The 27909-nt window shown below is 63.0% G+C and overlaps 5 protein-coding genes across 5 annotated transcripts; 3 read left to right on the forward strand and 2 right to left on the reverse strand.

Annotated features, from left to right (window-relative positions):
- Positions 1-627: 627 nt before the first annotated feature.
- On the reverse strand, positions 628-9353 carry MNEG_2975 (nucleoside-diphosphate kinase; the record flags this gene model as incomplete). The annotated part of the gene is made up of 10 exons (XM_014048544.1): positions 628-829; positions 973-1112; positions 1337-1526; positions 1726-1916; positions 2174-2253; positions 4241-4589; positions 4929-5135; positions 5571-5750; positions 6744-8194; positions 8486-9353. 10 exons carry the CDS (start codon positions 9351-9353, stop codon positions 628-630), a joined length of 3858 nt encoding a protein of 1285 aa, XP_013903998.1.
- A 1382-nt stretch (positions 9354-10735) lies between these two features.
- MNEG_2976 (putative quinone-oxidoreductase, chloroplastic) lies at positions 10736-14366 on the forward strand (the record flags this gene model as incomplete). The annotated part of the gene is made up of 10 exons (XM_014048545.1): positions 10736-10855; positions 11249-11266; positions 11466-11519; positions 11791-11851; positions 12174-12370; positions 12682-12765; positions 13081-13171; positions 13453-13628; positions 14015-14101; positions 14322-14366. The coding sequence occupies 10 exons, from the start codon at positions 10736-10738 to the stop codon at positions 14364-14366; spliced, it is 933 nt and encodes a 310-aa protein (XP_013903999.1).
- A 1186-nt stretch (positions 14367-15552) lies between these two features.
- Positions 15553-18796, forward strand: MNEG_2977 (alcohol dehydrogenase; the record flags this gene model as incomplete). Its single annotated transcript, XM_014048546.1, has 10 exons — positions 15553-15672; positions 16020-16166; positions 16310-16363; positions 16578-16638; positions 16778-16974; positions 17301-17384; positions 17635-17725; positions 18035-18210; positions 18422-18508; positions 18752-18796. 10 exons carry the CDS (start codon positions 15553-15555, stop codon positions 18794-18796), a joined length of 1062 nt encoding a protein of 353 aa, XP_013904000.1.
- Positions 18797-20787: 1991 nt separating this feature from the next.
- On the forward strand, positions 20788-23470 carry MNEG_2978 (putative Quinone-oxidoreductase; the record flags this gene model as incomplete). Its single annotated transcript, XM_014048547.1, has 9 exons — positions 20788-20829; positions 21066-21119; positions 21361-21421; positions 21585-21781; positions 22066-22149; positions 22380-22470; positions 22759-22934; positions 23166-23252; positions 23426-23470. The coding sequence occupies 9 exons, from the start codon at positions 20788-20790 to the stop codon at positions 23468-23470; spliced, it is 837 nt and encodes a 278-aa protein (XP_013904001.1).
- Positions 23471-24305: 835 nt separating this feature from the next.
- MNEG_2979 (putative DNA primase large subunit) lies at positions 24306-27343 on the reverse strand (the record flags this gene model as incomplete). The annotated part of the gene is made up of 7 exons (XM_014048548.1): positions 24306-24642; positions 24957-25120; positions 25441-25684; positions 25983-26222; positions 26469-26602; positions 26941-27024; positions 27284-27343. The coding sequence occupies 7 exons, from the start codon at positions 27341-27343 to the stop codon at positions 24306-24308; spliced, it is 1263 nt and encodes a 420-aa protein (XP_013904002.1).
- Between the last annotated feature and the right edge of the window lie 566 nt (positions 27344-27909).

The following is a 27909-nucleotide window of genomic DNA, read 5'->3' on the forward strand; positions in this document are numbered from 1 at the left end:
CAGTCCCAGTGACACGACGATTTTCACTATGAGGATTCCTGCTTGGACACCTTTACCATGGTACTTGCGATGCGTGCCGCTTGCCACCTGCTGGCACCCTGTGCCAGTCCTGCACAATGGGCGCTGGTTGGCAGCGGAAGCCGGGCCAGCTAGGGCCGTTGCAGTCTCCGCTTTGCAGGCGGGCAGCTGCACACTGCGCACAAACAACAGCCAGGCAATCGCATCTGTGGCGCACTCATCAGGTAGATGGGTGGCCAGGCGGAGTGCCCTTGTGTTCGACAGCGGCCTGTGTCATTGTGCCCAACCAAGCACTCGCTTGTATCACTGCACTAGTGCACAACGCGTGGCCAGGAAGTGCAGGGAGTGAAATTGGTGTCATGTGCACACGGTTTCTGCCGGTGCCTCGCATTTACTGCTTATCAACCGTTTTTGCTCATGTGCCACGCTTGGGGTCCGACCATTCGCTACCTTCCAGTGTCTGGTGCAACTGCATCTGTCAATGCTGATTTGCCTGCGCACCACACAATGGACGTGCTGATGCCTGCAGCACAGAGTGGCGCTTGAAACTGAGAGTAACATACTCCATGCTGCCACAATCAGCTCGTGAAATATCTTCCTTCAACACCTTCACTGCTGTTCCCCCGCCTCTGCCCGAATGCCTGCCGTTTGCAGCCGGGCCTGGTGGCCCCTGAATGCCGCCTGCACCTTGACAGCAGCCTCGTCCTGCCCCTCTGCTCCAGAAGACTGGCCAGGGCCAAGCGCGCCGCTGGTGCCGTCTGCCGACCGGACGGCGCCGATCATCTGCGGCAGGCCTGCGGCCGCTGCGCGCCTGCGTTTGACCAGAGTTGTGAGCTTCCATGAGCTCACCGAGGGCAGCACATCACCCATCCTGCATGCACGCAGTCACACTCGTCCAATCGCGGCAGGATGCAGTCGAATTGCAGTGCAGGAGACTCCCCCATCATTACTCACATCACCATCGCCGCCTGCTTCTGCCGTGCATTTGCTGCCGCCTCTGCGGCCGCCTCCGCTGCGCCGTCTGGCAGCGTGAGGCGCGGCTTGTTGGGGTTGTTCTCCAGCATCCAGCGCGCCATGAACATCAAGGCCTCGGCCTGGTTTAGGTTGTCAAGTTGTACGGCATCAGCTGAGAATGCACATGACCTATTGTATGCGTGCATCAAGGCGCTGCGTTGCCCAAGCAGCATGGTGCACGCACGAAGGCTGATACCCCCCTGCCAACGCATGCAGCTCGTTCTGGTGGTGCATGCAGCGTGTCCATTGTGCCCGCCTTGTCAGACGAGGGCTTGGCCTTAGCCAGGGCGGTGAGCGCCCCGACCAGAGTCGGCTGCAGCCTCTCAGCCACATAGGCCTTGGCTGCCTCCGCCTCCGCCTCGGCGTCGGCGCCGCTGCCCGGGGGCGCCTGCAGCCGCGGGAAGAAGAACCGCGCCTCGCGGGCGGCGGAGGTGGCCGAGTCCGAGCCGTGCAGCGCGTTGCGCGTGCCGTCGGTGCCGTAGAGAGCACGCAGGCTGAGGGAGGGGGACGTGAGGGCGAGTGAGATGGCAAGCAGGGACCAGAAACATCAAGGGCGGCTGCGTTCCAACAAGGGGAATCGGCACAGCAAGGACACACCCATGGACTTGAGACAGTCGCAGAATTTGTGACAACCCACTGCGCCCTGCAAAGCCCGCAGTGACGTGGTGGGGAAGCTCGTCGCGCGCTGCACACCTCTTTGGCGCCTTGGCGCGCGCGTCGAGCGAGTTGGTGGGCCCGATCAGCGCGCGCCACGCGGCCACCGCGCCCGGCCGCGCCAGCACCGCGGCGACAATCGGCCCCGAAGTCATGAATTTGACTAGGCCGGGAAAGAATGGCCTGTCCTTGTGCTCGGCGTAGAACGCCTCTGCACGGGCTACGGTGAGCTACGCATGCATGCATGCGCATGGGGTGTGCATGGCCACAGTGAGGATTGTGGGGACATGCATCAAATGGCAGGTGTGGAGCCACTCAAGGCCAACTTCTCTCAGTGTAGCTGTATGTGCAGACACCAGACGCATGCCAAGACGGAACCGCAAGGTATCGTTGGGCTTGCAAGCTGCACACCCGGACAAGCCAGCACCATATCGGGGTGCTGTCGACACAGCTGCGCATTGCTCCTCCCCAACCTTCCAACGCCAACCTGCAGGCGCTGCTGCTGTATGACGGTGAAGCCAGCTAGCTCCGCGAGATGCAAGATTTCCTCCGCCTTGCCGGCCGCCACTGCATCGGGTTTTACGATTGCCAGTGTGCGCGACAGCGGCAGCACTGGCGCTGCATCCTGCGCCGCCGTGTCTGTCATGGCTGTTGCCACCCTGACCGTATGAATATAATTGCTCAAAGTTTTGTTGCTCTCATACGCTGAACAGCGCAAAGTTTGACTCGCGTCCCGCCAAGTCGACGGAGTACGGCAATTTACTTTGCTGCGTGCAGCTGATCCTCCACGTGGGTGAAAGTTGCATATCAGAATTGAAAACCACTGAAAGTCTTGTTTACCCACTCCCGGTTCTGTATAATAAGGGCGGCTTACTTCATAAGGGTGTTGGCGCAGTCGCCGCGCCAGCAGCGCCCATGCCCCCTCAAGCAGTCCCACGAGAGGCCCCTCTCTGCCAAGCTCATGCTGTGCTGCGGAAAGCATTTCAACAGAGGACAGAGGTTTACACCCAATTTGGGGCAAATGTACATGCACTCCGTGCACGAGCCTGGCGCGCGCCCTGCTGGTCAAATCATTCGCACTCGGCGCCGCCCAATGTGGCATCTTGCAGCCACAGCCGCAGCCGCCGCAGCACGCCCAGCGAGCAGCCCGCACGCACTGCCCTCATCAGCTGTACAGGGAGCTGCACAAAGGACTGCAGCCCCACAGGGAGCTCGGATGCGCCGCCCCCACTGCCAACACCTGCATCCCCGCTGCCGCCACCACTCCTGCCACCAGTGCCCCGATCGAAGCGCCAGACCGCGCTCTCCACGCACTCGCTTTTCAGCCAGGCGTGCAGCGCCGCACCGCACAGCAGCAGCACGCCCTCGCGCAGGCGGCCCCTGGTCGCATCCTGTGCGGGGTCGCCAGTCTGTTCGCCGCCAGAGCCAGGGGTTGCCGGCAGCGGTTGCAATACCGCAGACAGCAGCTGCAGCAAGCAGCCCTCCAGCTGCGCGAGCGCCGCTCGCCCCGCCGCCACCCTGTCCACGCAGCGCTGCGCCACCGCGCCGCACACAACGGCAGCGTCCACGTTGGTGCTGCCGCTTGCGCCCGCGAGCGGGGCCTGAGGTGGTGGCAGCAGCTGCGCCAGGGTGGCGAGTGCATCCTGCAAGTCACCAGGGGCCAGGTCTGCTGGGGTCAGCAGCGCCTCGGCGAGCGACTCAATTGGGTCGATGCAGGAGCTTGCGCTTGGACGTGGCGACTGCGTCGCGCCCCTGCAAGTGCTGGCGCTGCTGCTGTGGCAGCAGTCACCACTAGGGTGGACGGCAGCCGCCTCGCAATCACAGGGCAGCTGGCTGTTTGCCTGCAAGCCCGTGCCCTCATCTGGGATTGCGGTCGTAGGAAGCGCTGGTGCCATCCCTGCGCCTCGCCCGTGCTCTTCGGTTGCTGCTGGCAGCGCTCGCGGCTCCGCCTGAGGCTGGTGCTGCACCGCGCCCTCTGTGGTTGCGGCTGCCGCGGCTTCTGCAGCCCAGGGCTCTGACGCAGCACCGCCGGTGGCTGCCGCAGCCGCCTTCCCCAGCGTTGCTGCCTCAACCCGCATTGGCGTTATCCGCCGCCGCAAGGGCGCCAGGTTCGTAGCTCCGCCGCCGCCAGCACCGCTCTCGCCATTGCTTCCAGGCTCGGATGCCCGGCAGTCGGCTGGTGCCGCTGATGATGATGCAGCTGATGGTGCTGATGGTGGTGGTGGTGGTGCTGCTGCTGCTGCTGCTGCTGCTGCTGCTGCTGCTGCTGCTGCTGCTGCTGCTGCTGCTGCTGCAGCGGGTTGTTGCAGTGGTGGTGGCAGAAGTGCGGACGCCGCTGGTGCTGGTCTAAGAGCAGCTGCCGTAGGGGCAGCCGAGGGCCCGTCGAGCAGCGGGCGGTCCAGCGGCGAAGCAGCGTGCTGTGGCTGGCCTTGGCTAGTGATGACAGCCAATGGGCGGACGCTTTCGCTCCTGGAGCCGACCTCCACCGCTGGGCGATCCGCGCCAGTCCTGGCCCCGCCCCTGCCGCTTCCAGCTCCGCTCGCCTGCAGCCCACCGCCGCCGCCCCCAGAGGGCGCCCCGGCCGTCAGGCGCGCGTGCACCGCCAGCTGGCGCCCGATGGCCTTGACCAGCTGGTCTGCCTGCTGCGCCAGCTGCGCGTGCACCAGCGCCGGCACCTGCTGCAGCAGCCGCTGCGCGCAGTTGGCCAGGCAGCCCTCTTCCGCCAACGTCGCCGCGGCTGCCGCCGCGGCCTGCGGTACGTCGGCGGGCAGGAGGGCGCGCACCGCCGGCGCCGCGCTGGCGCGCGCATGGCGCGAGGCGGCGGCCATGGCGGCCTCCAGCGCGGCATGAGTGGCGCCGGGGGCGCGGGCGGTACAGAGGGCGTGCACGGCACGCGCAATGCCCTGCGGTCGCAACAGGCAGAAAAGGTGGGCGGTGAGCCTATGTGAGATGACGTCCCAAACCCTGTTTCACCTGCTTGCTGTCAACGGTGCTGCAGAACATGCGGGCAGTGGCACGGTGCTGGGCATTGCTGCAGGCAGCTCGAGGAAAGCACAGCCATGTGCTCTCTAGGACAAGCTGCCGAGCTCCAGCAAACTTGACCATTGTAAATGCTAATGCGTGACACCAGCTGGCACCAAGGCAGCTGCCAGGTTGGTGGCATCAATGTACCAGTTCCTCATCCCAACCACAGTCTGGCACAAGCTTGCGATGTGACCGCACCCTGACTGCGTCCCGCCCACCTGCATGCTGTGTGCTGCATCATCGCACTCATGGGTTCCGCCAGCCCTGTCGCCGTCGGGCGCGGGCAGGAGCTGCTGCCTGGCTTCCGCCGCCACAGCCTGCATGTGCTTCTGCAGCACGGCGGGCATGGCACCCTGCAGGCTGGTCTGGAGGGAGGTTTGAGACAGCACTGCCGTGACGGACGCCACCACATCAGACATTTTGACCTGCACATTATTTGGGGTTGGACAAGTTTCAGATTGACGAGGCAGAATAAGATCTTCTGTATTGCATCAAACGGATGCCATGGACCAGCATAAGCTGTGTTTGCAGCTGGTCGCAGCCCGCCGCTATAAGGGGGAAGAGCCAGGCACAGCTCAAAGCACTGCCTGGCCCGCAGCCAGATGCTTGCTCAAAGTCCAAAGGGTTCTCACGGGCTGCTCATCAGGGCTGTATTGCTGCAGAAGAGCCACCCTCAGCTGCTGCCTGATAGGGTTGGTCACGCGCTGCAGCGCCTCCCTCAACAAAGGCGGTGCTTCTGCTGGCTGCTGCTGTGCGCGCGGCGCGGCGAGCATCGGCACGGCCAGCAGCCGCCGCCGCGCCGCGGCTGCCGTTCCCGCCGTGCCTGCAGTGCCAGCTGTCGCTGTTGATGCCCCGCTCACGCTGCTACCCGGGCTGGACGCTCCGCTCTTGACGCCGCTAGCGCCATCGCCGCCTTGCTGCTGCTCGCGCCGCGTCTGCTGCTGCTGCTGCTGCGACGAGCCTGCCTGGCGAGCCTGCCCAACACGGCGGTCACCCGGCAGCAGCTGCAGCTGCTGGGACAGCGCCTGCTGCTGCCGCTGCTGCATGAGCGAAAGCAGCCGCGAGAGCCGGCCCCTGGCGGGGCAGACAAGGCTCCAATACAAAGTATCCACCAGCGCCGAGCCGCCCGCCAGGGTGTCACCCAGGTCTGCAGGTCCGCCAATCGGCGCCTGCACATGCACCCAGCCGTTCGCAGACACAGGCGCCGGTGACGCGCATAGCGTCGCGCCGGCCGCGGGCGGGCGTGGCGGCGGTGGGGACGCCGGGGCTGTGCTGGCGGGCGCATCGCGCCACCTGGAAGTAGCGGTGCTGTGGGGTCCAGCGGAGGAAGGGGTATGTTGTGCGCCATGTCCTCCGCTGGGCGCTTTTGCTGGCCACATGGTGCTGCCGCACGCGCTACTCAGAGATACAGAGGTGGCCGAGGCGGGCGGCGCCGCGCTGGCCGGCGTTATCGGACTCGCGGCGGCTGCGCTGCCGACAGGGCCCCAGGCCCGCTGTTGTCCCTGCGGTAGGCTGCTGCCGACGCTGCCCTCACAAGACTGCTGCTGCTGCTGCTGCTGTTGCTGGTGCGGGTAGCAGGGTGGCGGCGGCCGGGCGGGACGCTGCCGCTGGTGTAGAAGGAATGGGATTGGTGTGACAGGGGGGCCTTGCGCTGGACCTGGGCTCCTAAACCCTTCCTGCTGCTGCCGCTGCTGCTGATGCCGGCTGACATTGCTGCTGCTCTGTGGACTCTGTGGCTGCTGTGTCGCGGTCACATTGATATGTTGCTGCTGCTGGCTGTAACGCTGCTTGCTGTTCTGTTGCTGCTGCTGTTTGCTAAGCTGACTCTGCTGCTGCTTCTGGCCATACTGCACATGCTCCCCACGCTCATGATTGCTCTCCTGCGGCAGTGGCTGCTGCTGCTGCGCCGGCTGCTGCAAGGGGCCGCCTTGGGCTGCAGACTGTGCATCTGTGCCAGATGCTGCGCGTGACACAGCGCTCATGGCGGACGGCGCGGTCGGCACCGCAGCGACAGCAGCGACGAGTGGTGGGACCGCCACACCAGCCGCCTCCAGGTCACCAAAAAAGCCCTCCAGGCAGGACTGCAGGCAGAGCGCCAGCTGCCCAAACCCCGCGCCCTGAGGCCGCAGCGCCGGCGCCGCCTGCAGGCGTCGCAACCACACAAGCGCGGCAACGACCGACGGCGCCGACGCTAGCACGGCGCGGCTGCCTGGGCGCGAGAGCGCCCCCAGGCAGCTGCAAGCAAAGGGGACCGCCAGGGCGAGGGCCCATGCGCTGCCCGCGGCGGCCTCCAGCAGCGGCAGCAGGTCGATCGGCGGCAGCGGCGGCAGCAGCGCCGCCCCCGTCGCTAGCGTGCCGCCGCCGTCCCGGCTCTGGTTGCCGTCACCTCCCTGGTTGCCGTCCGCCTCCAAACGCAGCGCGCCCCCGCCGAACGCGAGCATGCCCATGTAACGGCCGAGCGTGACCACCCCTTTGCAGTGCTGCCCAAGCGCGTCCCCTGCCAGCGGCCGCCCCGCCGGCGGCGCCATCAGCTGCGTGATGCGCGCCGCCATCACGCGCAGCAGCGCCGCGTTGAGGCGCGCGCTGTCCGCGGCCTCCAGCAGGCACACATGTGCGTGCTGCGCAGCAGGGAAGCAACGCAGCAGCGCCGCGCAGCTGCTGGCACGCGCGAAGCTGGGCGCGAGGCCGGGGCCGCTGCGCGGTGCCTTGGCGCCGCTGGCTGCGGCGTGCGGTTGCTGCTGCTGCTGCTGCTGCTGCTGTTGCTGCGCCTCCAAGCCCACACGATCCGGCGCCACACGTGGCTGCCCAGCCGCGCCGAGGCCCCTGGCCGCACCGACCCACGCCGCCTGCACCCGCCCCGCCGCGGCAGCGGGCCCCCGCTCCCCAGCCGCGCCGCCGCCGCCGCCGCCGCCGCCGCCGCTGCCCGCGCCGTCGCCGCCGCGTCCCAGCCGCCGCTGCAGCTTCTGGAAGCGCCCCGGGTCCTTCTCCGCCAGCACCACCAGCCGCGGCTCCACCAGCGCCTCCCCTGTCGCCGCCGCCTGCAGCGCGCACGCGGTGAACAACTCGCACAGGTGCTCCAGGCTCTCTGGCGCCAGCGCGGCCAGCAGGCGCGACATGGAGTCTGACGCGGCCATGAGCGCCTCCTCCAGCGCGGCGGCGGCGCCCGGCCCCGCCTGCCGGCTCTCCGGCTGCCGCTGCTGCTCCTGCCCCCGCCCCTGCTCCTGCTCTTGCTCCTGCTCCTGCTGCTGCTGCTGCCGCCACGCCGCGAGCCGCGTCGAGACGTCGCGCAGGGCGCCGAAAAACGCGTCGCGGCCCCTCTCCCTGTTTGCGATCAGCGCGGGGTCGGCGGCCGCGCCCGCGCACGCGCCGTTGCCGCCCCTGCGCGCGCCCGTCGGCTTGAGCAGCCCCACCGTCTGCACGGCAGGCTGCACCAGCGCCCGCGCGGCGCCGCCGCCGCCCTCGCCGCCGCCGGCCCCGCCAAACCCTGGGGACGGGCGGGCCGTCGGCGTGGCTGCGGTGATGGCAAGCCTGCGCCGCGCAGTCGGGCCGTGGCCAGATAGCGCGCCTGCAACCGATTGCTTTGCTGGAGAGTAGATTGGTGCAAGCGTGCTGCCGTGTCCCTGCGAGTTCCCTTGCGACCGCCCCAGCTGCTGCTGCTGGTGCTGTTGCTGCTGCTGCTGTTGCAAAGGACCACCGTTGCCCGCACAGCGCCCTGCGCCTGCTTGATGCAGTCCGCGCCCCTGCTCCTGCGCCGACTGCCCAATGACGGCGCCACCTCCGCCCCCGCCGCCGCCCGGCGCGTCCGCCGCGCCAACTGGGCCCGCCGCCGCCGCGCGGGACAGCGCCTGCGCAAGCTGCGGGGCGAGCGCCGCCACCTGGGCGCTGCCCGCCAGCTGCTGCGCGAGATGCGGATCCAGGCCAGCCAGCAGGCGCCCGCAGCATTCCAGGGCCTTTGCTGCGTACCGCGACACGGCGCAGCTGCACTGGAGCAAATCCAGGTCCCCCGCACCCTCCACTGGGGTCGCAGTGGCGCGGCCCTCGGATGCCGCGCCGCTTGCAGGAGCTCCCAGGGTCTGCGCCCTGGCCGCATCCGGCGCCGGCTGCTGCTGCTGCTGCTGCTGCTGCTGCTGCTGCTGCTGCTGCTGCTTTCGCTTGCCCACGCTGCTGCTCGCCGGCGCTGCCGGCGGGGGCGGCGCCTGGGCCAGCATGCTCAGCAGCAGGCACACCTCGTCCAGGGGGCAGGGCAGCAGCCCATTCACCAGCAAGTGACCATGGAGCTTGGCCAGCCGCGCCGCGCGCGGCCTGAGCTCGCACGGCGTCCCGCTGCCCGCGGCCGCGCGCTCGCATGCGCCCCACCGCGCCTCGTCAAGGCAGTGGCTGTGCGCGAGCGCGAGCGCGCGGGCGCGGAACGCGGCGGGACCGGCGGACGCGGCGGGCGCGGCGGGCGCGGCGAGGGCTAAGTGCGGCTGCAGCTGCGGCTTGTGGGCGGCCCACTCGCTGAGGGAGCAGGCGGCGCCCTGCTGCGAGGTGATCCATGGGACCAGCGCCGAATACACGGCGGCGTCTCCTATGGCAGCGGCGAGCAGCGCGTCGATCCCTGCGGCAAGCTGCGCCGGTGGCAGGGTGTTGCCGTCGCGCTGCATGGTGGTTTCACGCTCTATGGCGGGATCCATGCTGCAGCAAATAGTTGGTTCACATTAGAACAGCTCGTTTTGGCGGCAAGATCACAATGTGATCTTCAAACATGCAACAATCCAAGTGACACGCCAGAAATCTGCAGTGCACATTGCCGCACTCCAGCTACCGGTGATTTGTATGAATTCACCGCATTGTAATGATGGAATCAGGCGCCCCGTGCTACCGGGATCACACTGCACTCTCGCAAGGCACGATCGAGCATGCGTAGCAACACTCAACCAGTAATGTAGGATGCATTACAACCATTTATGCGTTAATAAGCGCCTGTGTGCATATGGGTGGCGATGTGTCGGCTAGTGGTTGACTCTGACAGTTCCGCTACCTCAAGCTGCTGCTGGCTGTGCTGTCGTTTCCCTTCAATCTATTGTGTGTGCGCATTGTATTGTGAGCTAACTGGTACATAGATTATAGCAAAATAGCGGTTGTATGCAACGCTGCCACAGTCTCATACCATGCCACGCATGGGGAGCTTATGCGGAAATGCCAACATGTATGTGGCCGCTACGCGCGTGGGGGCCCGCGTCGGGGCATTAGAGTTCGTAAACAGCGGCGCAGCATGAAAGAGGCTGTGGACTAGGGATGTTGGCGATTGCTGTTCATGCGTGCGGCGAGCAACAGGCACGCAGAGGTTTTGGCAGAACATTCGAAGCCCACCACCGGTATAATTGTTGGGGGTCGTGTGTATTTCGCTACCTGGAGGCAGGGCACGTGTGTGTGAGTGCATGCAGCGGCCAGAGCGGCATAACAATGGCGCAGCAGCACAAGTTGGCAAAGCAACGCAGACGCCCATGCGCAGTGGGCGTGTGGGGCGAACAGCCGCATGTCAAAATGCAGTGGTGCCAAGCTGGAGCAGTCAACTTTATGTGGCCACTTTTGCCCCTGATATTCGATAGGCTCCATCCCTGGGCTCCCCCGCTACCTATTTTTTCCAGTCAGCCGTGCCGTAAAAGCAGGCAAATGAATCATGGATTGACAACGCCACCCAGTACAATCCCATACCAGACATCTTCCGGAACCTGGTTCGCGCTACAACCATGCTTACACACACATAATTCATGGTCATAGGGGCTTCAAGCTGTCCCCCTGGCCCGCGTCGCTCTCTGGAATGAGATGCGGCCAGCCGCACATGACGCCGCCGCCAACTCCGGCCAGTGCCGTTGATGCTGGTGAGGTGGGATGATGAACACCTGCGTCACCGCATGGGCAACCAAGGTTGCATCGTCTCCGTTGTCATATATAAGCGATAAACTCAAGCGCAAATGTTTACACGCGAAACAAAGCAAAGCCGCAGTAGCACCCCCTCAATCGAACAGTCTCACTCGACAGAATGCCCAAAGCCGTCCAGATATACGAGATCGGAGGCACCGAGGTGCTGAAACTGGAGGAGGTCGACCTGCCGAAGAAGGGAGCGAGCGAGGTGCTCATCAAGACACGCAGCATCGGCGTGGTAGGTCGGGCATGTGCGCTGCTCAGGATGACTCAGAGCACATTCTCGCAACCAAGCCGCCTTGATGCTGCAGAACTGTGTGCAAGGCGCTGTTGAGTCACTATTGAAATGTGCATTGCAAGCTCACCTGCTGCCCTCCACGTGGTTTGAGGCTGGCCGCCCCAAGCCACGCGCACCGCATGCACACCGCTGCGCTGGGCAACCCAGACAAGCGCATGTTGCAGCCTTCATGGACGGCTGTTGCACGGCCTTGGTGCAGCACACATGGTGCTCAAACTTGCCTGACGCTCCAACTCTCAAGTATCATGTCTGCCAAGTGCCCAGCAAGCTCTGATTGCCTTGCTTTCCATCACCATTGGGCCGCTCATCCTCGTCCCTCCCCACCCTGCGCAGAACCCCGTGGACATTCGTGTCCGCACCGGCCACTACAAGCCTCCGTCCTTCCCTAAGGCGCGCATCTCGACATGAGATGATGCGTGCCAGCGGCCGCGCCGCGCATCCTGCTGTCCAGATGCTGCCCGCATCACGCCGCCCAGATGTCGCTGAGCCCCTCCACATACGAGCCCCGCAACTAATAGGCGGCCTGCCCTCCCCCCTTCTCCAAAAGCAGATCCTGGGCGGCGATGTGGCGGGAGTTGTGGAGGAGGGCGATGAGGCCGGCAAGGTGCGTGCTTTCATGCCTTTCCCTCCCCGAGCCTTGCCATGGTATTTTGGGCACACATGACTCATTACCAAGTTGGAGCATGATTCATCACCAAAGGCACGATACGATTCATCACTAAATTGCTGATATCAGCACTTGGCTTCCTCCCGCCTGCATCGTCACACATAGCTCTGTCAACGCTCTTGTTTGTTGCCCTCTATTTGGGGCTAACGACTCTGGCACCTCCAGCATGACTCACCTCCCCCCTTGAAACACCCACTGCTCTCTTCAGTTCAAGCCGGGTGACAAGGTGTTTGCGTTGACCCCAGGGTACTACAACTCCACAGCTGCCGGTGGGTTATGCACGTTCAAATAGTGGTAGTACTGGTGGTGACGCCGCTGCTGTCTGTCCAGGCGCCCCTTGTTGATGCTGCATGTGATCGCTCTCAGCTCAAGCTCAGCAGTCAATGGAGACAGGGATGCACCAGCCGCGCCCACACACGCGCGCGCGCACACACACACACACACACGCGCGCGCACGCGCACGCACGCACGCACGGACGCATGCACGCATGCACCCACACGCCTGTGCATGCCCACACAAGCGCTCTACATCTTGTTCGCTGCATCACTTATCGTTGGACCGTACGCTCCATCATATGTTGAATTACACAGGCACATATGCTGAGTATGTGGTGGCTGACCCCGCCTGGCTGGCCAAGGTGCCCGACAACCTGCCCCTGGAGGAGGCGGCGGGCCTGCCCCTCGCCGCACTGACCGGCTGGCAGGCGCTGCAGAAGGCCAACCCCAAGGCGGGGCAGCGCGTGCTGGTGACGGCGGCATCCGGCGGCGTGGGGCACATCGTGGTGCAGGTGGGTGCGTGGGGTGCGTGTCGGTTGGTGGCGTGCGTGCAATGCAGCTGACGCCCGGGCATCAGCTTTTTGGGGGCCCCAAAAGACAAACCCATTGAATGCAAATCAAAGCCGACCTGACGCACTTGGTTCTTGCTTGCGTGCATGATCACACCCGCAAGCCTTCCACAATCAAAATGCCCTGCGGCACTTGAGTAGTCTGCTATAGTTGCTGAGTGACACCACAGTAATTTCCCTGCATGTGGTATCATGACATAGAAATGTAAATGCCAATTCACCCCCCAAATCACCCACCTTGCATCCCTGTCCAGGTTGCCAAGGCGCTTGGGCTGTTTGTGGTGGGCATCGCTGGCCCCAAGAACCTCGACTTTGTCAAGAGCCTCGGCGCAGATGAGGTGCGCTTCCTGCCATGATTTAAGTGGAACTGGGGAAAGGGACGGCTTGAAAGCCGATCATGGTGGCACGCATTTGGCTTTCAGGGATTCCGAGCAATTCTTTGTATGTGAAAGTGGGACCCTCCTCTGGACGCGCAGGGTCATGCACATGTTGGGGCCTGGCACGTGCCCCCAATGTGGCTCTTGGACATGCGGATGCAAACCTGTCCCAAAGCAGGCAGGCTACACTCTGGCTTCTAGCCAACTGTAGCACACCACCCTCCCTAAACAAACAACATTTTTTTGGTACCAACCGACGCCCGTGACACTGCGTAGGTGGTGGACTACACCACCCAGGACGTCGCTGACCTGTACAGCGCTCCCGACAAGCAGTTTGACATCGCCATCGACTGCATGGGCACCCGCAGTGAGTGGGTTTTGGTGTTGGTGTTGGTGCTGGGTGGTGGGTGCTGGAGTGCCTGGCAGGCAGGGCTGGCAATCAATCTCAAGCTTCAACTTGAAGCTTCACATGGTGGACCATGTAAAGCTCCAGTCCTTTACCTATGTGCAGAGCACATTTCACCCGCCACTTTCCTTTGTGCTCTGCCGCCGCATGCGTAGCAATCGTGTCTCCTGCGATAGTGATAGTGAAGCCAACCCTGCAGCATGAACAGCAGCGTTGCCCTCCTATACAACCGCCACCTGCAGGCCAGCTGCTGCAGAAGCTGCTGTCCGTCACCAAGCCCACCGGCTTCTTCTCACACATCCACAATGCCGGCACCGACAACGAGGTCCTTGATGCCGCCAAGGCGGCGCACGCGGCCGGCAAGGGGCCGGCCGTGGCCGCCACGCTCGTGCAGCCCAACGGCGCGCAGCTGCAGGAGGTGGGCATAAAGCGCCGCCACGGGGGCTAAGAGGATCGGCCTCACATCGCACTTCGTGTTTAGAAGCCCTTCCCATGGCCGCCACGCGCCTGGCTGTGCGGGCGTGCCCGCCAGCGATTGGCCGCATAGTCATGGCTGCACTCAAACGAGCTGCCTTGCCGCAGCCTGCAAGCGGCGCAAGCTACACACCAGCACCCATTGTACATGACAGCAACCCCGCTCTGCGCGCAGGGCCAGCAAAGCAAACATCACTGCAATAATTGCCCATTTGCCCCTTTTTCGTTTTTTCAAAGGCGGTTCGACCCTAACCTCACCACTGCCGGCGTGCTTGTGCGGTGCCACCACCATTTGACACAGCGCCCTCAAACATGCAATCGACACCACAGATTGCTGACCTGGTTGCCGCTGGCAAGGTGAAGCTGGAGGTGGCACTCAGCCTGCCCCTGGAGGACGCCGCCAAGGCACACGATCAGGTGGGATGGGCGACGCCGTCCACACGGCCACAGCTGTTGCATGGCGTTGCTGGCTTGGCTGTGCCGCTGCGTGGCTTTGGTGCGTGATTAACAATGTGCATGCTGCTTCAACCCTTATGCGCTCACTCAATCCGTGGACAACAATGGCTGGCTTGTGTTGTACCACCCGTGTGCAGTGCCCATCGCTCTAACGCATATCTCGCGCCCCATTCAATGGCAGGTGGCCACTGGGCACACGCGCGGCAAGGTGGTCCTGACGGTCTGAGCAGTGCCGCCGTACGTCCCACTATGCTTCCTACAATGGGCATCACTGTGCCGGCACACTTCTGAGTTTTGACTGGACCATTGTCAGCACCCAGGGATGTCAAACAAAAGCACGGAACGTTCTGGGGTGACAGCTGTCACGCACAAACAGCTGAAGATGTATGCTCGTGCAATAAGGACTGTTGCAGTCACATAAACCTGGACACAAGCGTTGTTGGATTACGCATGCATGTCAATGGCACACAGCGCATTGCACTCGCTGTCCAGGAGGGGGTCACCGCCAGTCTGCTGACCAATTGTTGCACAATTGCTGTGTCAAAAGTATGTACATATGTAAAGACCATTGCAGTATTAGCGGGGTTACCCAACTTATGCAGTGTGCAGCTGCCAGCAGAGTGCGCAATAGTTAATATCGCTCTGGCGCGCAGGATGTCTCGGTCGCTTTTCAATTTGCCCCTCGCACATCGTTTGCCAGGTTGTGCTCGTGGAATGGGCCCGCAACCTGCTGTTGAAACAGCTCTGTGTATGCAAGCACTATGGTGGCAGGCTAATTTGATGCCTGCTGTTTTGGAATATAATGCCCTGATTGTTTGTGCTGCCTGCAGGGCTGCTGTCCACGGTGCATGCAACACTGACAGTCTCCCCGCGTGCTGCAAGGAAGCCTGAACGACACATTTGGTCAAGGCAGGCCGACGCGGTGCTACGGGAATTAAAAACTCGAGTTCTCCAGCGAGGAGGTCAGCCCCAGCTTCGAAAGCTGCAGGAACTTTCTCTGTAGTGCCGGCAGTGAGGATGTGGAGACGTTGCTTGTGCAACGATTGACATGCAACAACTTCCGCAGCAGCTTCTACAGCACCAGCCTGCGCGTTGGTGGGCTTGGGGGCTAATGCGTGTGTACATTGTGAGCAGAAGATGATTGCTATGCACGCCGTGATCATATCTAGCAAGCAGCGCCCGACTATCTCAGTGCACTGAATGGCTGCGCACGCATGAGGCCACTGCTCAACTGCGCCTCCAGCGCATCAGGCATGTGACAAAGCAGTTGCACAGTCTGACGCTGAAACTGCTTGTCCGGCGAGCGTAAAAAGTATGCGAATGCATTCCAGTCACTGATTCCACTACAACACCTAAGCCACCACCCGGCCACAAGTGGCCTACTCGTCGCCCTTGTGATCTCGCTGTTCACCATGCCCAAGGCCGTGCGCATACATGAGGTCGGTGGCACTGAGGTTCTGAAGCTGGAAGAGGTCGACTTGCCAACGAAGGGTGCGGCCGAGGTGCTCATCAAGACGCGCAGCATTGGCGTGGTGAGTGGGCGTGCTGCGACGCCCCAACCATCCGGAACACTGCTGCCGCATCTTTCCATCGGCAGGGGGTGTAATGCCATCGAGTGGCATGCGGCATGGTCGCCACAAAAACAGGGTTGCATGGTTTTGTCACAGACGGCATGGCTTCGCTGTTCTGAGACCCGAGCTTGACATCATGCTGATGCGCTAGGCCCAGCTCCCTCACGCATGATGGCGCCCAACCTCGGACACCAATTGCAGCGCCGTCAAGCCCAACGATAGGGCGCTGCATGCCAACACTTACCCACCACACCTCCTTTTCAACATGCCCTATGCACACCTCCTTTTTAACATGCCACATGCAACAGAACCCAGTCGATCTGATCGTCCGCAGCGGTTACTACAAGCCCGAGACCTTCCCCAAGGCGCGCGGCCCGCGAGCGCTGCAGCCCGCGAGCTGCTGCAACGCGCCGCCGGGCCTCATCCCCCTCACTCTGTGTGCCCTGCTGTGCCTTGTTTCAGCCCGACCTGATTACAGCCCATCCACACCAGACCTTCTGGCTTTGCCCTGCCGTGGCCACCCCCGGGAAGAAGCCAGCATTTGGCTGGGAAGGTGTTGAGCACGCCCGTCCCCTCTCACCCGATCGCACAATTGCAGATCCTGGGGGGCGATGTGGCGGGAGTTGTGGAGGAGGGCGACGAGGGTGGCAAGGTGGGCGCGGGTCGTTGCACATGTCTGCACATCCAGCAAACGCATCCACCTAGGGCGCGACGCTTCCATCAGCTCCAGCCACCCTTCCCTGCTCCGCCGCCATTCAGGGCGCGCGGTCATCTGCCTGTGTGCTTGCCCGTGCCCCACTCTGCAAAGCGTTTCTCACAAGCTACAGCACACATCATCCGCTGCACGCACACATGCCTCGCCGCAGTTCAAGCCGGGTGACAAGGTGTTCGCGCTGACTCCTGGGTTCTGGAACGCCAGCCCTGCAGGTATGCTGGTGGCATGAGGCGGGGGGGTGGAGCGGTCGGTGCAGGCTGGCGCTCGAGCGCACAAATACACTCAACTCACACGCATGGCAGGCCCATGCAAGTTCGCTTGCACATACACTCACACACCCTTTGCCTGCAGGCACATATGCTGAGTATGTGGTGGCTGACCCCGCCTGGCTGGCCAAGGTGCCTGACAACCTGCCCCTTGAGGAGGCGGCGGGCGTCCCGCTCGTTGCGCTGACCGGCTGGCAGGCGCTGCAGGAGGCCAGCCCCAAGGCAGGGCAGCGCGTGCTGGTGACGGCGGCGGCCGGCGGCGTGGGGCACATTACTGTGCAGGTGGGCTGCAGGGCGCGTGGCCGAGCTTGACCGGCCTGGTGGGGATGTGACAGGTGGTCGTCGTTGAGGTGAAACCAGCGCGCCCTGTACGTGGGACACCTCTGCCCAGGACCTTGACAGCCCGACTCGCCGATCGCCACAAAGCATCCTGCTTAGCCAAGGCGCGCTCGCTGCGCTCGCACACAACACGGGGCGGCTCCCTTCACCGCACCTGCCAGTTCCTCTTGTCCCCCGGCGAAAGCCTATGGCCTCCGCCACTGTTTGACACCTCCTCTGGTGGCCGCTTTTCTAAGCCAAAACGACCTTGAATCCTGCCGCGCTTGCAGGTCGCCAAGGCCCTGGGCCTGTTTGTGGTGGGCCTCGCTGGCCCCAAGAACATCGAGTATGTGAAGAGCCTCGGCGCGGACGAGGTGGGCGGGGTACGGCAGACGGATGTGCACGCTGGCACATCCGCGGTTGGCAGCTGCCGTATGGCAGCTGCCGTATGGTTTGCAGCACCTCGATTGTTGGTAGGACGACTCTGCAACTTTTGGGTGGAAACGCCGTGCACTTTTGCAACTGACAGGGAGATCGCATGCCTGTATGCTGCATCGCCACGCGCCTGGCGCCACCGTTGCTTGCTTATCATCGTATAACCAACTGTATCTCTACTTGCCCCAGGTGGTTGACTACACCACCCAGGATGTTGCTGAGCTATACAGCGCTCCTGACAAGCAGTTTGACATTGCCATCGACACCGTGGGCACGCGCAGTGAGTGGTCTCACGGCACTGCACTGCGGCTGATTCCGACCCTCTCCTTCTGATGGGAGGGAGTGTGCCCATTTCCTTAGAAATTTACACTGCGCTTACCCCGTTGATTTCCTCAACAAAAATCAGCATCTCCCCGCATCACAAGCCCCAAGTTCATGTGCCCTTGCACCATTGCACCACGCTCTGCTGTCCATTGCACAATGCCCGTTGCTGATTACCCACACTGCACCCACTGGCACCCTTGCAAGCCGACGGGCTTCCGAGAAGCCAACACCGACACTCACCGCTGCCCGGCCACCAACCACGCAGGCGAGCTGCTGCAGAAGCTGCTGTCCGTCACCAAGCCCACCGGCCACTACTCTCACATCCTCAACGCCGGCACTGACAATGACGCACTTGGTGCAGCCAAGGAGGCGCATGCGGCCGGCAAGGGGCCGGCCGTGAGCACCACGCTGGTCAAGCCAAACGGCGCGCAGCTGCAGGAGGTGAGCATGTGTGGGTTTGGTCGTCGGGCCGCACTCCACTTTGACGATCCAGGGTCGCGGCGTGGGCGCTTTTGAAAGGGACACAGTGTCATCAAGGTGCTCTGCTGTTTGGCGAACGGGGCTACAGGCAACAACGCGTCCCTCGCCAAGTTGTGCTGACACGTGCATGCGTGTTGCTGTGCAACCCGCAACCTTTCTGCACAACCCGCAGATTGCTGACCTGATTGCTGCCGGCAAGGTGAAGCTGGAGGTGGCCCTCAGCCTGCCCCTGGAGGAGGCTGCCAAGGCGCACGACCAGGTGGGATGGGGGAGAGAGGTGGAGAGAGATGAGAGGTGGGACAGCGTCGCCATGTTGCTGGCAAGCAGGCTGGGAGCCTGGGTGCGCACACGTGCCGCGTTGCGTCGCAGCTGAGCTGCTGTGTGCACTCGGCGCATGATTAGCGCGTGGCTTGCCAAATGCGCGACCACGGTGCTTATGCATACGACTGTAGACAGCTGTTTGACGCCTCCCAAACCTCTTGACACGCCATTGACCCCGCAGGTTGCGACGGGGCACACGCGCGGCAAGGTGGTCCTGACTGTGTGATGGTGCATGACGGTGTGACGGTGCATGCTGTTGTTTGACCAGCAAGGTCCTTGCTACAATTGTCCAGACAGCCTGCACATTGCTGGCGTTGGGAGCCGGGCGGCGCCGAGACATGTGCCTCACGCACTGCTTGCATTTTCGGATGGTGGTCTGCACCGCATCGCATGACCACATGCGCACATCTCATTATTTGTTTGGGCGATAGTTGCATGTTTCGTTGTGGTGTGTTGGTGGCGGCTGCAAGACGTTGCGAAGCTCGGATGGCCTCCCATCTTAGCTGGACTGGCACTGTGATTGCAGCACACGTGTTTGTAAGGTTGAAACAACAGGAGTAACAGCATGTCAGGAGGGTGGGACACCAGGGCCACTGCCATTTTCTGCTTCAAATGTCAGCCGCAGGGGGCGGCACATACTTGAGTGCTCTATAAGTTTGGTCTGCCGGCTGGTGTGGCCGCAAACATGAAGGCGTCTATCTGCTATTTTGCCAATCCATGTCTATCACTCCAGATCTGTTTTTATTGCTCAACCAATACCATGACTCATGGCTGCAAAAACGCCAGCCAAGTATTCCAAGATTTTTGGAAGCTGCGCTGCCGGCCAAGTAGATGGGCTAGGGAAAGCACAGCTATCACATCAAGAGGCGTGCACCTTTCAGACCAGCGATTTTCCATTGGGGAGCCCTGCCTTGGGCTCCTAACAACGTGCCAGCCCCCATGCTGCCGCCGGCTGCCGTGCCCGGCGGCGCCCCCCCCCCCCCTTCCGCCTTCCTGATGTTAGTATTGAAACCGCTCGTTTTGGCGGCAGTATCACAAAAGGCATGATGTAAGCCAGAAATTTGCGGTGCACGTTGTCGAACTTCAGCTGCCCGCTGATCATGTGCACACAACAAATGCATTGCAATTGTGGGATCCAGCGACCCCTCCTATCATTGTCACATGAACGCTGCCGCACTGGATTCAGAATTTCAGGATGCAGTTTGACCTGTGGTGCATCCGTACATGTACGGATATGTGTGTGTTTGCAAGTGGTGCGGTTATGTCAGCTGGTGTTTGACTCCTCTGCCGCACCACCAGCTGCTGCACCATTCGCTGCTGTGCAGGCAGTTCCCCTCAAAACACGATGTGTGTGTGTGCATTCAGCGTTTGTGTGCTAACTTGCTCGGAAACTGTGGCGGAATAGCAGTGGTATGAAATGCTGAGACTGTGTTGTCTTGCCTTAGACAGTCAGGTTTGGCAGCAAAGGGTTGCTCCTACCAAAACACAATATATTATCATAGGGGCTTCATCTTACGCCCCTGGGCTGCACCTCCACCTGAAATGGGATGCGGAGGGCAGGGACGCCCGCCCTGCCAGAGCTCTTCAGACTGTGTGAAATCTTGATGATGCACGCGTGCGTCATCGCGCGGGCACTGGTGATCATGGCTGTTCCGGCTCTGTTCATGTATATAAACGGTGTAATTAGGAGCGAGGATCTAGAAGCCAAGCGAAAGCCGCGATAGCACCCTCTCGAGCGCACAATCTCACTCGACAGCATGCCCCAGGCCGTCCGCATACATGAGGTGGGAGGCACCGAAGTTTTGAAGTTGGAAGAATTTGACTTGCCAACGAAGGATGCAGCCGACGTGCTCATCAAGACGCGCAGCATCGGCGTGGTGAGTGGCGGGGTGTACTGCGACGACCCCCTGATCCTCCGACAAACTGGCGCTGCTCGTTTGCTTCGGCCGCGGGTTTAATGCCCATTGTGTGGCCTGCGGCATGGCAGCCACTAAATTTTGAATGGTCTCCCTACGAATGGCTTGGCTGCACAGTCCTGAGACTCGAGGTCGCCATCATGCTGAGGTTCGACGCCTAGCTCCCGCCCGCATGATGGCGCCCAACCGCGGAAACCCACTGCAGCGCGGTCACGCCCAATAACGGAAAGTTGCATGCCAAAACGTATCAGCTGCATCCGCTTTTTCAAATCGCCACCTGCAACAGAACCCAGTCGACCTGATGGTGCGCAGTGGTCACTACAAGCCAGAGTCCTTTCCCAAGGTGCGGGCGTGCAACCGCGGGCGGCAACAACACACTGCTGTGCCTCCCCCCCCCTCCCTGTGCTCCCCTCTCCCCCAGCTTGCCTTGTCCCGGCCCAAACTGCACCAGCAGCCCCCGCTCCATCCCCCCCCTCCCGCTTGCTTTCTGCCTGCTCTGGCTGTACCCCTGCAGCCGCCGGATGGTTGGTATATTCGTCGAGCTTGCCCGTCCTTCCTCGCCCTCTCGCACAAACGCAGATCCTGGGCGGCGACGTGGCGGGAGTTGTGGAGGAGGGCGACGAGGGCGGCAAGGTGGGCACGGGGCATGGCGTGTGCGCTGTCCCACATGCTGTCCCACACGCTTGCACATCCACTTAGGGCACTGAGCTGACTTTGTTTATCACGGCCGGCCACCCTTCCCTGCTCCCCTGCCACGCGCCGCCCCTGGTCATTTTCCGGTGTGCAGTACTCGGCCACCCCCACCTCTGCAATGCGTTCCTCACAAGCAGTAGCAAGCAACACTTGCTGCACACGCAATCCACACACGCTGCAGTTCAAGCCAGGTGACAAGGTGTTTGCACTCCACCCTGGGTACTTCAACGCCACCCCTGCGGGTGGGTGGCTTGAGGCGGGGGTTGTTGGCGAAAACAATTCAGGGGGTCACGCACGCTTGCAGGCTTGAGCACCCAGACACACACACAAGCACACGCACGCCCTGCTCCGTCTTTGAAAACGCAAACGCGCAAATCTATTCACTCACACCCCCTTTTGTTGCAGGCACATATGCTGAATACGTTGTAGCAGAGGCCGACTGGCTGGCGAAGGTGCCCGACAACCTGCCACTGGAGAAGGCGGCGGGCGTCCCGCTCGTTGCGCTGACTGGCTGGCAGGCTCTACAGCAGGCCAACCCCAAGGCGGGGCAGCGTGTGCTGGTGACGGCGGCTGCCGGCGGCGTGGGGCACATCACGGTGCAGGTGGGTTGCGCATCAGGCGGTCGAGCTTGGCTGGCGTGGCGGGGATGCGATGTGTGCAAGTCGCCACAAATCGGTTGAAAAGCAGCTCACCCTGTGGGAGACCTCTGCCTGGGGCCTTTGGGGCCGATTTTGCCGGCGGCTACGTACCAATCAACCCGCGCTTCCAAGGCCGCTGCAAGCACCCACCAAGCGTGATGACTCCCTCAGCCGCATCAGCCAGAAACTCCAGGCTTTTGACACACACTTATGATCTGAAATGGACCTTCGATTTGACTCCCTTGCAGCTGGCTAAGGTTCTGGGGCTGTTTGTGGTGGGTATCGCCGGCCCCAACAACATCGACTTTGTCAAGAGCCTGGGCGCAGATGAGGTGGGCAGGGCAAGCCGGACAGGTGTTCACGATGTCGGATGGATTGCAGCACATCGCTTGGGCCCATGGGTCACGCGACACTGCGACTGGTGGATGAGGCTAGCGTCAGAATGTTGTGCATCTTCGAAAGTGCTCACATGCGTATGGCAGGCTGCGTTGCCATGCTCTTCGCGTCGCCACCATCTGCCGGCCACTGTGTAACCAACCACACCCTACTGCTGCTGCGCCAGGTGGTCGACTACACCACCCAGGATATTGCTGATCTATACAGCGCTCCTGACAAGCAGTTTGACATCGCCATCGACACCATGGGCACACGCAGTGAGTGGCCTCACGGCACTGCACTGGGGCTGATTCCCACTTCTCGCTCTCATTGGAACAAATTGCCCCCATTGCCTGGGAACATCACTATGCGCACACGCCGCTGATTGCCCCCACTAACGTGCTTGCATCACAGCCCATCAGCAGAACCAATCTGCAACTCCCTCGCACCACTCTCTCATGTCAGCCGCGCCGTTTCCCTGATTTGACACTCTCACCGCCCACCAGGACCGTTGGCTTCCGCTCCCACAACCCCACTCCACTCCTGCCCTGCCACCAACCATGCAGGCGAGCTGCTGCAAAAGTTGCTCTCTGTCACCAAGCCCACCGGCCACTACTCCCACATCCTAAACGGCGGCACTGACAACGTCGCACTCGATGCGGCTAAGGCGGCGCACAAGGCCAGCAAGGGGCCGGCCGTTGGCAATACTCTGGTGCAGCCAAACGGTGCACAGCTGCAGGAGGTGCGCGTTTGTGGGTCTGGTCTCACCAGGGCTGACGTCATTTCTGCACGCACCGCGTTGTCGATCCAGGGCCCCGGTGCTTGTGTTGCTGACAGGGACGACACGAAGCTTGCAAGGTGCTCTGCTGCCTTGCCCACGGGGCCAGTGGAAGTGATGATAGCCCGTAGTTCAAGGCCAAGGCATGCTTGCGTACCTCTGTCCAAACCTCAATCCACATGGCACAAACCGCAGATTGCCAACCTGATTGCTGCTGGTAAGGTGAAGCTGGAAGTGGCCCTCAGCCTGCCACTGGCGGAGGTTGCCGAGGCGCACGACCAGGTGCGATGGGCACATCTGCTGCATGGCGATGCGACCGGGCTCCTCAGGGAGCAGGTGCATGGTCAGTGTCCTGTTTGCTGTACGGCCAAACACAGCGGCCAACTTGACGACTCATGCCTAAGTGTTGACAGCCACAGCTGTGTGACGTCTCCCCAACCCCTCGACATGCACAGGTTGCGACCGGGCACACGCGCGGCAAGGTGGTCCTGACGGTGTGACACCGTGGCTGCTGTTTACACTTTAGGGTTTAGGGCTCCAAATCCAGGGTTCAGGGTTCAGGGCTTAGGGTGAATCAACCCCAACTCGACGTGCATGTTGGTGTCGTTTGCGGCTGTCGTATCATGTACAGCCCGCGCGTTGTGGTGGCAATCAGTGTTGTGAGCCGCAAGCTGAGCTGTCACACTTGTATCTGCGTGCCAGGCTTTCATGCGCCATAGCTTAACAGCGAGGGGCGCGCTCAGCAGGCTGCACTCGCCCAGGCAGCCTGCACATCGCTGATGTTGGCAGCTGTACATCGCCGCGGCACGCGCCTCTTGCACCTGCTTGTATTTTTGGCTGGTGGTCTGCGCCGCATTGCGTGACCACGTGCGCACCTGCTCATTACTCATCGTATTTCATGTTTGGTTGAGGTGAGTTGGTGTCGCTTTAAGACCTTGCGCAGCTTTGGAGCTCAAACATCTGGGCTGGGCTGGCACTGCAATCGCAGCAATAACGTTGATGAGGTTGTGACTGCCTCGCAGGGGTTACAGCACGTGGAGAGGGTTGAACACATGTGGTCTTGTAATTATCTGCTTCTAGACATCAGCTACTAAGGGGCAGTACATCCTCAAATGGCGCTCTAGTAGATTGTATTGTGTGACCGCCCACACGCGTGCTTGATGTGTCGCCAACTCCTGTGTATTGCTACAGAGCCCTCCGTGTTGACTGCCAGCACGCCAGCCCACTGATCCCAAAGTTGTTTACAAGCTGTGGCCCAAAGGGGATGGTGGGAGTGCTCAGCGACAGCACAATCAGGCAATTGCCCTTCAGACCAGCAATCTCAGGCTGAGAGCTCTAGAACCTTGGGGCTGCCAACGGCGTGCCGAACCCCGCGCCGCCGCCAGCTGCCGTTCCCGGTGTCGGCCCCACAGGCGTCCCAAACGCGCCCGCGCCCCTGCCCGCCGGCGTCGCCCCGCCGCCGTCGCCCGCCTGCCGCTGCTGCTGCCCCGCCGCAGGGGCGGGGGCCCCCGCCGCCGCCTTGGGGGCGGCGGCCTCCACGCTGGCCACGTAGTAATCCGAGGGGCGGTTTATGCCCGTGTCGTGCGGCACCCCACTAATTCCCTCGAAGGCCAGGGCGCAGGCCAGCTGGTAGTGCTTGCCGCGCGCCTTGGTCGCCGCGTCGGCCGCGAGCCTGGCCGGGGGCAGGGAAGGACGGCGGCCAAAGTCAGCGAGCGTGATGGCGGCGTGAAGCTCGGTGCGAAACAATTTGGGTCGTGCAAATCGCCAGCTTGCCTCCAACGAATAATCCAGGGTCGGCGCTGCATGCTCTCAGCTGCTGACCGCGCCCCTGGCAGGACCCTAGCAAAGCGCGCGCGCCCTGTCGCCTGCCCCTCAACCCCAGGACCGCCCAAACAGCAGCCCCGCCCCGCCAAAGCAAACCCCTGACCCCTGACCGCCTTTCCACCGCACACCACCGCCAGGCCCGGCCCGGCGCGGCCCCCGCACCTGTCGCTGCAGCCGAGCTTCCCCAGCAGCAGCCGCAGCTTGGGCTCGTCCAGCAGCTTGAAGGGGCAGCCGCCGTTGCACTCGCCCGCGTTGGAGCAGGGCCCGACCTCGCGCTGGATGATGCGCACGCAGCTCCACTCACCCCAGTCCGCGCGCTTGCCCTCCTGCGCTCGCGCATGTTTGTGAGCGCCCAACACGTTCAATAGACACCACGGAGCCGGCGGCGGATGGCCGGCGTCCCCTACCGTTCGATGCACCCGCCCCTGGTTGCGGTTCCTGGGACGCGGAAGACCACTGTTGCAATCCAACCCCTGCCTGCAAATATGCCGCCCGTGCTGCGCCCCCACTGACATGCTGTCTCACCGCGCAGCTGGCCCCTTTACCCTGCTCCAGCCCGTCGGGCGCCTCCTGGACCCTACTTTGCCCCACTTCACATGCATGCATAACCATCACAGTTTCCCACATGCCCCGCACACGCCCGCACCTGTGCGTAGTTGTATCTGATGTTGTACGCGTACTCCCGATTGAACTTGTCGGCGGGGGTCCTGCACACGGCAACGCACGTGCAGCGCGCAAGGAGGGACGCCAGCTCGTCAGGCAACTGGCAGACAGAGGGGCGGGGCGAGGCGGCGCGCGGCGGGACTCGGCCCCGCGACCCCAGGCGCGGATGATCTGGCGCGAGAGCGGAGAGCGCCTGGGACGGCCCGCCGCCATCGAGCAGGGGCTCCCTGAGCCGGTGTGGGTGGGCCCCACGCACCACACCGTCTCCCTCCTCTCGATCCCCCCACGCTCGCAGCCTGCCACCTGAAGCGCACCTCTTGACCTCCAGCACCCTCGCCCTTGCACCCAGGAACCCTGCAACCCAAGACGCCACAGCCCACACCCGAGGCCCCGTGCTCACCAGCCCCACCCGACTTTACCCCAGGCACGACCGCGACGGTGAGGACCCCCACCACAGGTCAGACACAACACAGCAACAGCCCCCCAAACCCAACGCAAGTACAGGGTGAGAATTCCCGGCCCCACCTTGGCGAGAACATTGACCGCCAGAACAGCACCGCCTGCTCCAATGGCAGCCCGATGTGCTTCAGGAACAGGCTCATCTGCTGCAGGCCGTAGTGCTTCAGGTGGTGCTCAGAGGCCAGCCGCTCGTACATGAGGGACATGCAGGGCGGCAGGTGGCGCTCCGCCGCGATCTGGTGGACCTGGGCGGCGGTGATCTCGCCGCCGCCGGGAAGCTTCTTCCCCTCGCTGCTGCTGAGGCTCCTGCGGGGCGCGGGCGGACGGGGATTGAGTTTAGCAGGGTTGTCTTGTGGGGCGCTTGAAACGAACTAGAATTGTGGGAAGCATCAGGTGCGGCGCAAGGTGACGTGGGGGCGACACACTGCCTGCCAAGACTGTGAGAGAGGCGCGAGCGCCGTGGAAGCGGGCCCCAGTGTACATGCAGCCTGCAGGCGCACAAAGTGTGCAAAGCACGGGCCTCAGGTGACATGCGCCGGTGACACGCCCGACCTTGTCGGCATCGCCTCGACCAGCGGCGCCAGGCGCCCGGCCTCTGTCGCCGCAAACACGCCCCAGCGCTGCGCCAGCTCAGCGAGCGCCGCACTGAGGTGCGCCCGGAAGGCGCCCAGCACCAATGAGTAGACCTTTGAGAGGGCGCGGGCGGGGGCACGTGTGGGACGGTGGGGGTTGGGTCATTGTAGGGGGCGCAATGGGGGCGCAGCAAATTGGCAAAGATTGGCCCATTTGGCGCTGCTGCCGCCGCACGTTGCGTGGCTGACAACAAAGCAACAGCCAGCAGCAGCGCGTTGGTCCCAGTCTTGCGCGGCTTGCGGCCACCGCCGCGAAGTTGGCTGAAGCACGGGCGCCGACGGGGATCATCCGCAGCAGCCGCCGCCCAGCAATGGGCCCGCCCCGTCCCGACTGAGCCCAGCTCGCGCCAGCCGAGCATGCCAGCAACATTAGGGTTCGAGTGCCCCCCCACCTGCTCCTGCGCCACATAGGCCACCCCGCCGCGCAGCAGCACCCTGCGGGACGCGACCAGGTCTGGCACCGCCATGAAGGGCACCTGGCCCGGGGTTGAGTTGAGTGGCGTGCGCGTTTTGAACGTGGGTTGATTTGCAGGGACGGCGCTCAACGGCAAGAGCGCCGCGCGGCTGCTGCATGCTGCACCAGGGGGGTCTGACTCCACGAAATCAGGCAAGGGGGGTGCAAGCAGCCCGCGCAAATCAGTATCCTCGTGCTCGAGACGCCCCCCACGCCCCACGAGAGCCGGCAGACGAGCAGCCCCTTTGCTTGCTCCCCATACGCCTCCTGGCTGGCCGCACCTTGAAGAAGAGGGTGCGCTCGCCCTGGGTGATGGCGTCGCGCGCCGTCATGTCGCCCATGCTCGCCGCCACCTTGATAACAGGAGACGGGTAGGTGGCGACGATGAAGGCAGTGGGATGGGGGAAGCTACGGCAACTCGCGTTGCAGTACCAAGGCACCCCGGCGGGGTGCCTTGGTCGTCGACGCAGTTTGCGCTGTGAGCATGCGTGCTCAGCTCTCGCGAGCGCCGGGAGGTGCCACACAACCTCCACGTTGCGCCGCAGGTGCACGGGCCTCGTGCAGTGTGGGGCGCGCGGGCGGCCCCGTAGCCCTGTGCCAGCAGGCCTGGTGGCTGCTGCTCCCACCTGCGCCAGCTGGTCCTTAAGCTCTTCAAACTCCTCAGGGTCTATGGCCTGGTAGGGCAGACCCTGTGTGTGTGTGTGTGTGTGTGTGTGTGTGTGTCTGTGTGCGCGCGCGTGTGTGTGTGTGTGTGTGTGTGTGTGTTGGAGCGGGCGCGGAGGAGCGCGGGCACAGAGCAGCCGTTTTGAGGGCGACGTTGCTGCCGCTTCTGAGCAAGCTGGCAGGGCGCAACGAGCGAGGGCCGCCGCTGTGCATGAGCCAAGCTCGCACGCGCTGCTCGCGCGGG

Source organism: Monoraphidium neglectum (genome assembly GCF_000611645.1).
Source record: "Monoraphidium neglectum strain SAG 48.87 unplaced genomic scaffold scaffold00357, whole genome shotgun sequence".
Lineage (NCBI taxonomy): Eukaryota > Viridiplantae > Chlorophyta > Chlorophyceae > Sphaeropleales > Selenastraceae > Monoraphidium > Monoraphidium neglectum.